Genomic DNA, 16,712 nt, shown 5'->3' on the forward strand with positions numbered 1-16,712 from the left:
TGTCTATACTTTTAGAAATACCAATGTTCACATCTTGTAACCTGCTCCCGGGAATAAATCACGGGGGCCAGAACACACGTGGCCGCTGTTTAGGAAGCAGACATGGTTAAGTAAGTGACCCAAAAGAAAAGATGCGCCACATTCAGAAAAACCTTTCCAGAGCCTTCTTCAATTAAAACACCTTAGACCCGGCTACCATTGCTGAACATTTTGATCTAAGATTCTGCAGAATTCTGATCAAAACGGGGGGGCATGGAACAGAATTACAAATTCTCAGTGGAATCCACAACTTCTGGAACGACTGAGGCAAGGTGAACACTCCAAACTCTTGCCCTGAGATAATCTTTAAACCTTAAATCTCAAACCAAAACTATTCCAAGAAGTCAGCTTTGAATCAAACAACAGTTTAGCCTAATTAGTAAAGAATGTTTGCCTTAAGCATTGTGCTGTCTCAACGATTTATCTATGTGGGATCAAACTGACAGAGGCATCCTGAGAGGTTAGATGAGAAGCTTAAGGGGCGGTGACTTTACGTTAATGATGGTGGAATAATTTGGAAAAGGATAGCGAGAAGGGTTACACGACTTGAAGAACGTCACAGAATTGTACATGCAGAATTTGTTGAAATGGTGTAGCCTTTGCTGTGTATACTTTCACAAAGAATAAAATTAAATTAAAAGAGAAAAAAAACTCAAAATAAACAAAACACCTTAAAAGATTCCAAGATCAACCTAAAATATACATACAAAATTGAGAGACAATGGAAATTGCACCTTGGGGCTCTGGTGAGAGGTGCCTGGTATGGATTGAATTGTGTCCCCCAAAATATGTGCTGGAATCCTAACCCCTATACCTATGGATATGATCCCATTTGGGAATAGGGTTCTATTTGTTATGTTAATGAGGCCATATCAGTGTAGGGCATGTCTTAAATCTAATCACTTCTGAGTTAGAGCAGATTAGACAGGATCTAGCACAAACGGGGCGCGGGGGAGACAGATGTCACGTGAAGATCGCCTTGTTTCCTCGTTGCCGTTGAGGCATGAAGCACGCACTGCGACACCACCTGGTGCTCATGAATGTGTAACCTTGCAGTACCAGGGACCTAAGACCCTGGCGGGGTATGTTTTGGCCAATGGGAGATGGCAGCCAATGGATAAACTCTTCTCCTTTTCTATTCCTGGGTGAACTGTTCGATGATGTAGTGGCTTCATACGGCCTCTTCGAAGACGCTCTGTGGCACCATCCTATCAGCTTTTCATCCAGCTGTGGCCAGCTCAGTAACATCCCCCATTACACTGGCTCTCCCCGCTTCCCTGCCACACATCTCTTCTCCTTTATTGCTGCTTCCCTGGGATTGCACTCTCTACTAAAGTATTAAAGAGCCCTGGTGGTGCAAAGGTTTAATGCTCGGCTGCTAACAGAAAGGATGGCACTTCAAACCCACGCAGTGGCTCTGTAGGAGAAAGACCTGGCGATCTGCTCCTGTAAAGATCACAGCCTACAAAACCCAATGGGGCAGTTCTACTTTGTCAAATGGGGGGTCACTATGAGTTGACATTGACTCAACAGCACCCAACAACAAGAAAGTATTAGCATGTGAGCCTTTGGTTCTTGCTTTGTGATTCAGGGAGCCCAGGCTAAGATGTTGATGGCCGTTAAAAGAAATTCAACAGATGTGACATTTTTCTGTGATTCTGCCTTTTCTGGGTTTCTAGGAACTTCTAAATCCTAAACGTAAGCCATCATTCTGAAGCCAATTGACTGTGTCAATACGTCAGATTTGTGGAATTAGGAGAGGATTTAGGTAAAAGCACCAAGTTCATCTGAGCCCAACTCCTAGTTCAGTGCTAGAGAATACCATGTCTTTTTCCCTAGTACAGTACTTTGAACTGCTTATTCATTGATTGTTTTGTTCAATTTAACTGCTTCTTATTGACCATGTCCTCTTTATCAATATACATTCTTATTCTAGAAAGCAGACATTAAAACAAAGTCACTGCTTTAGAAGTTACTGCTGCTCAGAGTCCTCTACATAAGCCTTCAGCCAGGTCAGTAGTTGCCTCAGGCTGGTCCTTCATGATACTGTCTTAGAGGGAAGATGGAAGGTTTAGAAATTCAACCCTCGGAACTTCCTAAAATGCCTTGCCTTCAGTGGGTAGGAAGCCACCAGGCAGAAGGTAATGAGAAGTTAACCACAAAAACCATCTAATCCTTCAATCCCCCTTTTTCCTTCCTAGTCCCCTCCCGTGCACAGCAGATGCACTGAGAACATCACTTGAGCAACCTGTCCCATTTTCAAACAGTTTGCAAAGGTGACACCTGGTGTGAGTCACCAGGACAGCTTACAAATGTTTCTGGTTCTCCTACGGGCACATGGTGGAACTAAACCCACCTGCCCTGCTGAAGTTACCAAAACCCATTGCTTCTCAGTCGATTCCAACTCATACCGACCCTATAAGACAAAGTAGAAGTACCCCACGGGGTTTCCAAGGCTGTAATCTTTACGGAAACAGAATGTCACATCTTTCTCCAGCTAAGCAGCTGGTGGGTTCAACCCACCAACTTTTTGGTTAGCAGCTGAACACTTTAAAACCGCTGTGCCACCAAGGCTTCTCTGTTGAGGTTAGGAGTGACCATATGATTTGCTTAGGTCCATGTAATATGATGATACGTAACACGGGTCACTTCTAGGTGGAAGATTTAAGAACTGGTATGCAATGCCTCACTCCTTTCTTCCCATGGTGACAGGAACTGGTAATGCTTCACATGGAGGCTGTTCCATCAGCCTGGGTCCTAGACTGAGAATGATACAAAACAGAGCCCCCGCTAATTCAAACTGGACATGCAACATCTGCCAGAAACGAAGCTCTCTTGGGGGAACCTGGCGTCAATCTAGACTCTTTCTTCTCCTTTTCTTTCTCCAAGTCCTTCAGGGTCTGTGAACCCAGTATCTCTGAAATCCTTTCACTCCTCCGCCCCACAGTGAATTCTTCCTTCTCATTCTTTTGGACTCTCTCCTGGGACACTGCAAAAGTTTCCCAACTAACATCTCTGCTTATATTGTTAAGATGTCTTTGACCTCAAGTAGGAGAATGTCCCAACTCAAATGAGCTAAAACAGTAAGGAAAATTATCATCTCAAAAAGCAAACAATCCGAGGTGGTGGGACTCCAGAGTGTCTGAATCCAATCCCTCTGGGCATCACATCCAAATTTCACAATGTCAAGGAAGGAAGAGTGTCTCCCTCTGTGTATCTCTCTCAGAAGGGAGGAACTCTTTCTCCATACCTGCCAGGAGACTTCCCCGCAGATGTCATTAACGAAACTGTATCACACACCCAAGCCTAAACCAATCACAGGAGCTATGGGAGCTGTTTGTTACAGCAGCATAACGTGGCCTATCCTGACTCACGAGCCTGGGTAAGCTGTATGGTTGAGGCTCTGATAATTTGCTCTTTCAGACGCACAGTTACATCTACAGTATTCTTGTGCTATTCTGAGACTTTTTAGACAGGACCCTACTAACTTCTTCCAGTCACTTTGAGGTTAAGTATTCTTACCCCCAATTTAAAATTAGCCTCAGAAATATTAAGCTCACATGTCACATATCTTATAAGGGGCAGAGATCTCTGAGTGCAAATATATTGACTAGAAAGCCACCCATTCCACTCTACCCCAAAGTCCCAGCTCCCTCCTGCCCAAACATCCTAAAGAATAGTCTGTGGTCATTGCTTATTTGCAGTCCTCTTGTTTCACCTTGAAAGCTGCACCTGGCTTCATACCAAATGAAAGGATTTTCCTTTGCAGACTCGGGCATCTTTCTCCAACAACCTTCCAGGAGTAGAGAACTCTGGCACTGACCTGCTGGCTTCAGACTCCAAAGCAGGAAACCTCTGCCGAGAGCCCCCTGAGGGCTTAAGGGGCCAAAGAGCGTGAAGACCTAGGCGCATTTTCGAGCTCTTCCTCTCCACCTCTCTCACAAAGAAGTAATCCAGGGCTGAGTTCTGTGATATATTACCTTTCCTGAACCTTGCTCTCCAAAGCCCAAACCATAGAACTTTTTTTTTTGCTAGCAGAGACTTCTTTCACTATCCCTGTCTTCCCACCGCTGTTGTCGCTGTTAGCCTTCGAGTCGGCTCTGGCTTACGTGACCTTATGTACAACAGAGCCAAACATTACTGAGTCCTGCACCCTCTTCCTTCGGTATGTTTGAGTCCATTCCTGTGGCTATTGTGTAGCACCTTCCAACCTAGGGGGCTCATCTTCCAGTGCTCCATCCGATGATGGTCTGTTGTATTCATAGGGTTTTCGTTGGCCAATGTTCAGAAGTAGGTCGCCTGGTCTTTCTTCCTAGTCTTCCTTAGTCTGGAAGCACCACTGAAACCCATCCACCATGAGTGACTGCTGTATTAGAAATACCAGTGGTACAGCTTCCACCGTCACAGCAACATGTACACACCACAGTATGACAAAACGACAGGTGGTGGGCCCTCTCAATACACATATCAAAATACATAGATAAACAAAATACCAGTTTGTAATACCATAAAGATTACAGCCTAGGAAACCCTAACGGGAAGTTCTACTCTGTCCTATAGAGTCACTGTGAGTCGGAATTGACTCAATGACACACAGCAGCAACACCAAGTAGCCTCCAAGCCTGGAGTCCCTGGGCGGTGCACATGGTCAATGTGTTCGGCTGATAATTGAAAGGTTGGCAGTTCAAGTTCACCCAGAGGCACCTAGGAAGAAAGGTCTGGTGATGTACATCCAAAAAATCAGCCACTGAAAACCCTATGGAGCACAGTTCTACTCTGACCCATAAGGGGTCTCCATGAGTCAGAGTCAACTTGAAGGCAACTGGTTACTGGTAGCCTCCAAGCCTGGTTCTCTGACCTTCCTGTATGCTTTTAGTAATTTCTTTTTTCTTAAATTAGCAGAGTAGGTTTCTGATGCTGGCAGCTAAGATCGCCAACTAACACACAGGGAGTAAATAAGGTAAGATACACGAAGCACTTAGCATCAGTCACTGGGCAGTACACGTGGTTCAGCACTCAATGACTAACAGGTTGGCAGTTTGAATCCATCCAGAGGTGCCTCAGAAGAAGACCTGACAATCTGCTTCTGAAAGACCACAGCCATTGCAAACCCTGTGGAGTGCAGTTCTACTCTGACACACATGGGGGCGCCATGAGTTGGAGCTGACTCGACGGCATCTGGTAGCAGGAATCATCAGCCATTTCCTTCTCTTTCTTCTTCCCCACGCAGCTCTGAACAGGGGTTCTGCTATCTCCGGGCTAACGATGGTGCTTGGTGGGGAGAAGCAGAGGTTTAGAAGAAAGGAAAGGAAGCAAGGGCTGTTTCATTACCCAGAGCCAGTGCTCGGAGCCAGGCCTGCACTGTGGCATTTATTTCCATCCACAATGAAGGTTAGGCCTCATTAGCGTGTCCCACTTACCCAGGGTGTACAGTGTTTGAAAGTGGGAGCAGAATTTCAGAGCAGGATTAGAAATGGACTCAAGGACCTTTGACTAAACTCATGGTCTGCCCACACAGAAGAAACCCCCACAGAAGAGCCTGAAATTCAGTCTCTGCAAATCTGAATATCAACTGACAATTGGACAGGTTGCATTGCATGTTTTTTGTTGTTTATTTACTTTTTTAAACCTTCAAATCCCTCAATCCCTTCTGCCTAAGCCAGCATCACATTGGATGCCCTAGGCAGCTGCTGCAACTGGGGAATCGTTCCTCTGAGAAAACGCTAATTTAAAGAAATAATAAGCTCCCAGCTCAGCTTACCCTCAGAACTGTGCGGCAACCGGTGCTCTGACAAATGAAGTGTCAAAACATTTCCAAATTAAAGCCCCGCAACTCACACGGCCCCACACCCTCAGCAGGACAGGCTTCCCTGCTTATGCCCCAAGCATACTTTGAAGAAACTAAAAATAGCCAGATGGCAATTAGCAGAATCTCCGAGGAGGGGAGATGTGGCGCGTTCCAGCAGGGTCAGTTTCCTGGATGGCTTCCAAATGGAGTTCTCAGCCAGCAGTGCTCTGGCCTAGAGAGGGGTTTGATCAAAACTGCATGGGGGAGGCAAGATGAAAATCGAGATTGGAAAGATTTATAACTATAGTAGAGGTGGAAACCACAGCACCATCCCCAAGACTATCAATAATAATTTGCCGTTGTTAAACCCACTGCCGTCGAGTCAATTCCAATTTATAGGGACCTCACAGGACAAAGATGAACTGCCCCATAGGAATTCCAAGACTGTAATCTTTACGGAAGCAGACTGCCACATCTTTCTCCCTGGAACCCTCTGGTGGGCTTGAACCACCAACTTTCAATTAGTAGTCGAGCGCTTAACCACTGCGCCTCCAGGGCTCCTTGTTGTTAGTTGCTGTCAGGTTGGCTCCAATACACGGTGATCCCATGACAACAGAAGAAACTGTGCCTGGTCCTGCGCCATCTTCCCGATCACTGGTATGGTTGAGTTCACTGTTGCGGCTGTTGTGTGGTGCCTTCCGACTTAGGGGGCTCATCTTCCAGCATTAGACTGGACTATATTCAGTTGTGATCTGTAAGGGTTCCATAAGCTAATTTTTGGAAGTAGATCACTAGGCCTTTCTTCCTAGTCTGTCTTAGTCTGGAAGCTCCGCTGAAACTTGTCCACTATGGGTGGCCCTGCTGGTATTTGAAATACCAATGGTACAGCTTCCAGCATCGTAGCAACACCCAAAGCACCACAGTATGATAAACCGACAGGGGGTGGTGGAGCAATAATAATACTTGCTAATACTTACTGAGTTCATATGATGGTCCAGACGCTGTCCTAAGCACTGCGTACACAGCATATCATCCTGACCTTGCAAGCACCTGAGAAACAGCCACTATTCTTCCCATTGTCCCACTCTTACAGATAAGGAAATGGAAGCCCAGAAACAGTAGCTAACCTGCTCAAGACCTCATGACAAACAGGACAAACGTCTACAGCAAGTACATAGTAAGTGGCTGAGTAGGGATTTGACCTCAGCTCTCTGGCTCCAGAGTTCACGAACATAACCATCATGCATGCTGCCTCATACACACACGGTGATGTTCAAGTCACCAAAATGTTTTTACCCCATCCTTCCTGCTGCTGTCCAGTCGATTCCAGCTCAGTGACCCTATAGGACAGAGTGAACTGCCCCATAGGGTTTCCAAGGAGCAGCTGGTGGATCCAAACTGCCAACCTTTTGGTTAGTGGATGAGCTCTTAACCAGTGAACCACCAGGGCTCCACCCCATCCTTAGCCAGGGAAACAGAAGTCTCCCATAGCAACTGCAGCCAGCCTTCCCACGGGCACCACCTCTCAGGGATTATGTATATGGGCTCTACAGTAAGACTACCTGGGTTTAAATCCTGGCCTTTCCATTTACTAGTTGCACAAAACCAGGTGAATTATTAACCTTCCCAGGTCTCAGTTCTCTCATCTTTAAAACGTTAAGAGTAATAATATTTCTCTCCTAAAGCTGTAATGAAGATTACTGGAAATAGTGTACTGAAAGCCCTTAGCACAATGTTTACACCTCATAAGCTCCGCAATAAATAACAGCCCTGAGGATTGCTCACACTAAGCCCATCTCCTTTTGGGTAGCCTATTTCAGTGAGAAGAGTGTTGCTCTTGTGTGCCACTGAGTTGATTCCTACTCATAGCGACCCCACAGGGCAGAGTAGAACTGCCCCACAGGGTTTCCAAGGCTATAATCTTTAAGGAAGATTGCCAAATCTTTCTACCATGGACAGGCTGGTGGGTTCGAACCACCAACCTTTCAGTTAGCATCCGAGTGCTTTAACCATTGTGCCACCAGGGCTCCTTTGAGAATGACTAGAAGAGTTTAATGAAAAGGTTGCTTCCTCCACAGACACACAAGGGTTATTCTAGCATGGTCTTCAATATAATGAAAGCAAACATAAAAGGACTAAACAAGCTTTGGGTTTATGGTGATGAGGAGTTAAGGTGACCAACCAGCCTGGTTTACCTGAGAATCAGGATGTGGGATTTACAGTGCTAACCCTGGGAGAGCTTGCTTTTCCGTTTTTGGAGGGGAGGGGATGTTTACTCTCCGGATAGGGCCATGCTGGAGGTAAGAGTGGTCCTTGCCACTCCCTCCTTCCTGCCCATGGCAGGCATGAGCCATCTGACTGGAGACACCAGGAAATAGGACCAAGCACACACAGCCCAGGTGCTTGGGAGGAGCCAGCCTGCCCACCCCCAGTCATCCTGAGCTCTGCAATCTCCCAAGTGGACTTGCCTGGGTAGACCAGTTGTTCAGCAGACAAGTGGGAGGAAAAGCTCAGTTTGGGGAAGGACTAGGAATCCTTATTTGGCAGTAGGTCCAAGTCCAGTTCTCCAACCAGGTTTGCCAACAATAAAGCTGGTATTGTGATTTCTACCTGACATCTGTATCTACTTCTACATTGGTTCAGAACTCAGGAGGGAAAGGGATGTGATTAACTCTCAGCCATGTGATTATCACCTTCACAGATCCCAAAAGATGGATGCCTGTTTTATTTCACTGGCATATATACCCATTCCAGGTTGGGAGGGACAGAGTATTTTGTAGTATCAAGTGAGGTCAGAGCTGGGAGTGTCCTTAAAGATGATCTGGCCTAATATCTTAATTTTTATAGATAAAAGATACACAAATGAAATGGCCAAGTGACATAATTCTTGTGAAAATTCAGTGACAGTGTCATACAAAGCAAATTATTAGTACGACTAATAGTTTGAGGATTGGTCTTTGGAAGCAGTTGCTGTTGTTGTGTGCCAATGAGTTGATTCTGACTCACAGCAACCCTAACAGGACAGAGAAGAACGGCCGCATAGGGTTTCCTAGGCTGTAATTCTTACAGAAGCAGATCGCTAGATCTTTTCTCCCACAGAGCAGTCCGTGGGTTCGAACGTCTGACCTTTCGGTTAGCAGCTGAGTGCTTTAACCATTGTACCACCAGGGCTCCTTGACAGAGGTATAACAGTTGTGAAATGTGTTAGCAATCATTCAGATCCATTTCGTGAAGAAAACAAATGCGTGCGCTTGTCGAGTCTAAGAAAAAATTGAAGTAGAGCAATTCACAAAGAGCTATTAGTTATGTAGCAATAAAGCTCCTGACCTGCTCTGTGCACCAAACCATAGTGCCTTCAGTCTCTTGAGTTCCTGGCACTCAAAGCTTCATTTTGACTCAAGTTCCTGACAAGGCTTTTAAAAATGATGTGAGATTAACAATCCGCCGCTAGCATTACCTTGTCCTTAAAGTCGGTGCGGTTCTGGAGGATAGCTATGTGGTAAGTGGCAGTCCTCACAATGTCATGCATCATGTTCTGCAGCTTGGAAATGCCGCCGTAAAGCTGAAAGGGAAGGAGAAGGAGAGGGCGCATGAACAACGTATAAGGCAGCACCTTTGTGAGCATCTGGTTCTTGCAGCCATCTTGGTTAAGACAGGCGTAGCAATTAACACCCAGGAAAGTTGAGGCAACGAGAGATGGGGAGGTGTGTCCACGTCTGCCCAAGCTGGGGAGAAGCTCAGTTTGGGGAAGAAGGACTCGGAAGCCTTATTTGGCAGTAGGTCCAAGCCCAGTTCTCCAACCAGTATTGCCAACAATAAAACTGATATTGTGATTTCTACCTGACATCTGTATCTATTTCTAAATTGGTTCAGAACTCAGAAGGGAAAGGGATATAATTATCAACAATGTGATTCTAACTCTAACTCGACCCCAGTCTTCTGATTTCTGGTCAATACAATAGATTCAGGCTGGGCCATTGATTGAATGGGTGCCCAATGTCCCTTCCGAAAGCAGAAGCTGAAAGAGAACAGACCAAAAATAATAGAGTCAACCTAGGGACATAGCTAAAGGACTTGAAAGCAGGGACTCAAACAGATACTTGTATATCAACGTTCATTGCAGCATTATTCAAAATAGCCAAAGGGTGGAAACAGCCTAAATGGCCATCATCAGAAGCATGAGTAAACAAAATGTGGTCTATACTATGGAATATTCCTCAGCCATAAAGAGAAATGAAGTCCGATACATGCAATGACATGAATGACCCTTGAAAACATGCTGTTGAGCAAAGTCAGTCAGTCACAAAAGGAGAAATATTGTATGACCACACTTACATGAAATATCCAGAATAGGCAAATGTATAGAGATCAAAGTTCATTAGTTGTTATCAGGGGCAGGAGGGAGGCAGAAAGGGGGATGATTGCTTAGGGGGCACTGAGCTTTTGTTAAGGGTGATGGGAAAATTTGGAAACGTATAAGGGTGATGGTTGACCAACAAGATGAACGTGATTAATGTCACTACACTGTACATGTAAAAAATGTTGAAATGGCAAATGTTTTGTTATGTATATATACTATGGACTGCCATAAGAACAAAAAATCTGTCTTGAAAGAAGTACAGCCAGAATGCTCCTTAGAAGCGAGGAAGGTGAGACTTCGTCTCATGTACTTTGGACGTGTTATCAGGAGGGACTAGTCCCTAGAGAAGGACATAGAGCTTGGTAGAGGGTCAGCAAAAAAGAGGAGGACCCTCAACAAGACAGACTGACACAGCGGCTACAACAATGGGCTCTAACATAGCAATGATTGTGAGGATGGTGCAGGACTGGGCAGTGTTTCGTTCTGTTGTATGTAGGGTCGCTATGAGTCAGAACCAACTCGACGGCACCTAACAACGACACATGTATATGGATATATATATCTATATATGGATATATCTAGATATATATATATGGAATAAGGAAGACTGAAGAAGAATTGACACCTTTTAATTGTGGTGTTGGCGAAGAATATTGAATATTCCATGGATTGCCAAAAGAACAAACAAATCTTCTTGGAAGAAGTACAGCCAGAATGCTCCTTAGAAGCAAGGATGGTGAGACTAAGTCTCACACACTTTGGACATGTTATCAGGAGGGGTCAGTCCCTGGAGAAGGACATCATGCTTAGTAAAGTAGAGGGTCAGCGAAAAACAGGAAGACCTCAACGAGATGGATTGACACAGTGGCTGCAACAATGGGCTCAAGCATAGCAACGATTGTAAGGATGGTGCAGGACTGGGCCGATTCCAACTCATGTGACCCCATGTGACAGAGTAGAACTGCCCCATAGGATTTTCTAGGCTGTAATCTTTATGGAAGCAGACCACCAGGCCTTTTTTCCGCATAGCCACTGGGTGGGTTTGAACTGCCAACCTTTAGATTAGCAGTCTCTTGCAAACTGCTTGGGCCACCCAGGGACTGTATATATACTTAACACAATAAAAATAAATAAAATAAGAAAATAATAGAGTCAAGAGAGAAATAGTCCAGGGCCAAAAGAGATGGCTTTCCCTGGTGAGCCTGTCAGCCTAGAGAGGTAAACAGAACTGACAGAATCCTAGGTGGGGTGGGGCAGAAGGTAGAGATGGAGCTAATCCTTACACAAACAGAGGCAAGCCTACTGGAAGATGTGGTCCATGAACACTGACGGTTAGCAATAAATGCCATCATCCTAGGAGCCACCATTTGTTAGCATTTTCCACGTGCTGGGCACCATGCTAAGAGCTTCATATACACCCTGTACTTAAATCATGACAACAATCAGATCAATCATCTTCCCCAGCAGGGGAAAGAGAAGCTTAGAAAGAGGCAGCAATTTGCCAAGCCTGACAACTTGATCAATGACAGAGTGAGGATTTGAACCCAGGGCTGGGACTACAATGAGGCAAGTGAGACACAAAACCTCCAGTCCTGGCCTTGGTTCTGAATCCTGCCTCCATTTCTTAGATTATGGCATGGGGGCGGCCAGGAAACAGAGGGCGAGATGCAGGAGAGTCCAGACCCGACCAGTGGCTGTTGAGTCGACTCCGACTCATGGCAATTCCATGTGTATCAGAGTAGAACTGTGCTCCATAGGGTTTCCCATGGCTGATTTTTCAGAACAGAATCACCAGGCCTTTCTTCTGAGGCACCTCTGCATGGACTCGAACTTCTAAGCTTCTGGTTAAGAACTGAGCGTGTTACCTGTTTATACAACTCAGGGACTCCTGCAGTACAGTAGTTGTTCTCAAACTCTGGTGTGCATTAGAATCACTTGGGGAGCTTGTTAAAACTCAGATAGCCATGCCTACCTACAGACTTTCTGATTTTGTAGGTTCCAGGGAGGAACCCTGGTGGCCGGGTAGTTAAGAGCTATGGCTGCTAACCAAAAGGTCAGTGGTTCAAATCCACCGGCCACTCCTTGGAAACCCTATAGGGTAGTTCTACTCTGTCCTATAGGGTCGCTGAGTTGCAACTGACTTGATGGCATCATGTTTGGTTTGGCTTTGGGGGAGGAGGGAGCCCTGGTAGAACAGTGGTTAAGAGCTTGGCTGCTAAACCAAAGGGTCAGCAGTTCGAATCCACTAGCTGCTCCTTGGAAACCCTATGGGGCAGTCATACTCTGTCCTATAGGGTCACTATGAGTCAGAATGGAGTCAATGGCAGTGGGTGTGGGGGTGGGGAAGAGGGGATTGAAAATTTGCATTGCTAACAAGTTCCAGGTGTTACTGCTGGAGGCTGGGAACCACATTTTCAGAACCACTGTAGTAGAGTGTCAATTGTCTCGTCTTCGCCCAGTCTGCTCACTGGCCACAGGTGTGTGCCACCTTGAAACCAGGCAATCCCACCTGGGGCACCTTCCCTACCTGGAAGTACTGTGCAGCCGAGGCCTCTTCGGCCCGCTGGCTGAACGTGGAGGCTTCCTTGTTCTGATCACGGCATCTTCTCAAGGTGGTGGTTGAAAATGCACTGAGTTCTGCAAGGGGGAAAAACACACCCATTTGTGCATCTTGGAAATCACAGAATTCACACTGCATTCTTAAACGAATTCTAACTGAGAAAACATTAGAAGATCACAATGGTGCCCTCATCCCTGAACACACGCATATGAAGAATGGCAAGGTGGAAATGGGGACCACGCAGAGGTGGGACACCCTTGTTTATACTTGTGAGACTTACCTGCATTCCAAAATGTCAAATGAGAGCAGAACGGAACACAGGTAGAGGCTGGGCTTACAAAGCTCAGAGACTTATGCTCAGTCTGTTGTTCGCGGACAGTGATTGTTGACGGTAAGGAAAATAGTGCATTATGCCTTCACGTATATTGTGTTTTTTATATTCACATATATTTATATGTTATATATATGTTGCATATATTGTTGTTGTTAGGTGCTGTCGAGTCGGTTCTGACTCCTAACGACACTATGTACAACAGAATGAAACACTGACCCATCCTGCGCCATCCTCACAATCGTTATGCTTGAGCCCATTATTGCAGCCACTGTGTCAATCCATCTTGTTGAGGGTCTTCCTCTTTTTCGCTGGTGGCTCAACAGTTAAGTGCTGGGCTGCTAACTGAAAGGTTGGTGGTTAGAACCCACCCACTGGCTCTGTGGGAGAAAGACTTGGTGATCCATTTCCATAAAGATTGTTGTTGTTGTTAGGTGCCATCGGGTGCATTCTGACTCATAGATTACAGTCTAGGAAATGCTGTGGGGCAGTTTTACTCTGTCACTTGGGGGTCGCTATGAGTCAGGATCAACTCTACGGTACACAGCAGCATATATAAATATAAAACCTCATTCTATCATCATAATGACCATTTTTGCACATTTGGTACTCTCTAGATGGATGGATCTAACTCCAGGTCTTTGCACATGTGATTGTAATACTTTGTCTTCCTGAGCTGCCCTTTGAAATCTTTTGTTCAGCTCTTTTACTTCATCATTCTTCCATTCACTTTAGCTACTGGACGTTCAAGAGCAAGTTTCAGAGTCACTTACAACATCCATTTTGGTCTTTTCTTTCTTTCCTGTCTTTTCGTGTATGGTGTCCTTGATGTCATTCCAGAACTCGTCTGGTCTTCGGTCATTAGTGTTCAACGCATCAAATCTATTTTTGAGATGCTCTCTAAATTCAGGTGGAATATACTCAAGGTCATACTTTGGCTGTCATGGACTTGTTCTAACTTTCTTCAGCTTCAACCTGAACTTGCATACGAGCAATTGATGCTCTGTTCTGCAGTCAGCCCCTGGCCTTGTTCTGGCTGATGATATTGAGCTTTTCTATCATCTCTTTCCACAAATGTAGTCAATTTGATTCCTGTGTATTCCATCTGGTGAGGTCCACGTGTATAGTTGCCGTTATGTTGTTGAAAAAAGGTATTTGCAATGAAGAAGTTGTTGGTCTTGCAAAATTCTATCATGTGATCTCCAGCATCGTTTTTATCACTAAGACCATATTTTCCAACTACTGATCCTTCTTCTTTGTTTCCAACTTTCACGTTCCAATCATCAGTAATTATCAACGCATCCTGATTGCAAGTTTGATCAATTTCAGACTGCAGAAGTTGGTAAAAATCTTCAATTTCTTCTTCATCTTTGGCCTTAGTGGTTGGTGCATAAATTTGAACAACAGTCATATTAACTGGTCTTCCTTGTAGGTGTATGGATATTATCCTATCACTGACAGCACTGTACTTCAGGGTAGAACTGGAATTTTTGCTGAAGATCACCCAAAAGTGGTTGCAGCAGTACATCAACAGGGAACAGCCAGAAACTCAAGTCGGATTCAGTAGAGGGTGTGGAACCAGGGATATCATTGCTGATGTCAAATAGATCCTGGCTGAAAGCAGAAAACACCAGAAAGATGTTTACCTGTGTTTTATTGACTATACAAAGGCATTCGGCTGTGTGCATCATAACAAATTATGGATAATAATTATGAAGAATGGGAATTACAGAACACTTAACTGTGCTCATGAGGAACCTATACATAGATCAAAAGGCAGTCATTCGAACAGAACAAGGAGATACTGCATGGTTTAAAGTCAGGAAACGTGTGCATCAGGGTTGTATCCTTTCACCATATTTATTCAATCTGTATGCTGAGCAAATAATCCGAGAACCTGGACTATATGAAGAAGAACGGGGCATCAGGGCTGGAGGAAGACTCATTAACAACCTGTGATATGCAGATGACACAACCTTGCTTGCTGACAATGAAAAGGACTTGAAGGACTTACTGACGAAGATCAAAGACCACAGCCTTCAGTGTGGATTACACCTCAACATAAAGAGAACAAAAATCCTCACAACTGGACCAATAGGCAACATCATGATAAATGGAGAAAATACTGAAGTTGTCAAGGATTTCATATTTATTGGATCCACAATCAACACTCATGGAAGCAGCAGTCAGGAAATCAAAGGACACGTTGCACTGGGCAAATCTGCTGCAAAAGATCTCTTTGAAGTGTTAAAAAGCAAAGATGTCACTTTAAGGACTAAGGTGTGCCTGACCCAAGCCATGATGTTTTCAATCACCTCATATACATACAAAAGCTGGGCAATAATGAGGAAGATCAAAGAAAAATTGACGCCTTTCAATTATAGCTTTGGCGAAGAATATTGAATATACCATGAACTGCCAAAAGAACGAACAAATCCGTCTCTGAAACAAAGTACATCCGGAATGCTCCTTAGAAGCAAGGATGGTGAGACTCTGTTTACATACTTTGGACATGTTATCAGGAGGGACCAGTCCCTGGAGAAGGACATCATGCTTGGTAAAGTAGAGAGTCAGCAAAAAAGAGGAAGATCCTCAGTGAGATGAATTGACACAGTGGCTGCAGCAATGGGCTCAAGTATAACGATCGTGAGGATGGCACAGGACTAGCCAGCGTTAGGTTTTATTGTACACAGGGTCTCTATGAATTGGAACCAACTGGATGGGACCTAACAACAACAGATGGAAGGATAGATAGATAGCTGCCATCGAGTTGACTCCGACTCATAGTGACCTTCTGTACAACACAATGAAATTTTGCCTTGTCCTGCATCATTCTCACCATCACTGCTACGACAATGGGCTCCAACCCTGCTGGTGTGGCCAGGCCTCTCCCTTACAGACCACTATTGGATCCCCACTGCCCACACACTCTTGTTCACAATGAGCCCAACCCCTCACACTCCACCCACCACCGCTCATGTTCCCATCAGCCCTGCATGTGTACCCTCCTTCTGCATACACTCGACCTGCTCTGTGCTCTCCAACACACCTGCCATGCTGAACCACTTACGAGTTCCCAGAACAAATTCTGTCCTGGCCTCTTGACTCTGAACCCCCAATCTCCTGGGTTTAGATTATCTTTTGACATTAAATGTCTGTGTATATTCTCCAAGGTCCACTCAACTAGCATGCCTTCAATGCTGGGTTCCAAAACATCCACAGGCAGAAGAAGTTGTTCTAATTCAGTGGATCTCAACACTGGGCTATAGATCAGAATCACCTGGGAAGATTTTTCAAAATGCGGATGCTGGGACCTCACCCTACACCTGGGAATTCAGTTTTCTGGTGGCAAGGACAGGGCATTCTCTATATTTTCAAAAGCCTCCAGAGTTAACTCTCGTATGTAGCCAGGGACGAGAACCTTCACTCTGATCTCATGCTCTCAGTTCACGATTTACTGACCTTATAAACCTGTTGCGGTTGAGTTGATTCCAACTCAAAGTGACCCTATAGGACAGGGTAGAACTGCCCCATAGGGTTTCCAAGGAGTGGCTGGTGGATTCGAACTGCGGAGCATTTGGTTAGCAGCCAAGCGCTTAACCACTGCTGACACCAGGGCTCCACTAACTTTATA

At 45.1% G+C, this 16,712-nt stretch overlaps 1 protein-coding gene across 1 annotated transcript in view; it reads right to left on the reverse strand.

Annotated features, from left to right (window-relative positions):
- Positions 1-16,134, reverse strand: part of LOC101354667 (histone-arginine methyltransferase CARM1-like) — an 87,597-nt gene extending 71,463 nt beyond the window's left edge. The window contains exons 1-3 of the mRNA XM_023728562.1: positions 16,083-16,134; positions 12,715-12,824; positions 9,285-9,389 (exon numbers count right to left, since the gene is read on the reverse strand). Of these exons, the coding sequence (XP_023584330.1) occupies positions 9,285-9,389; positions 12,715-12,824; positions 16,083-16,134 (267 nt within the window). The remainder of the gene's footprint in view (positions 1-9,284; positions 9,390-12,714; positions 12,825-16,082) is intronic.
- Positions 16,135-16,712: the final 578 nt, after the last annotated feature.

The sequence above is a fragment of the Trichechus manatus genome, unplaced genomic scaffold (genome assembly GCF_000243295.1).
Source record: "Trichechus manatus latirostris isolate Lorelei unplaced genomic scaffold, TriManLat1.0 scaffold00025, whole genome shotgun sequence".
NCBI classification, from domain to species: Eukaryota; Metazoa; Chordata; class Mammalia; order Sirenia; family Trichechidae; genus Trichechus; species Trichechus manatus.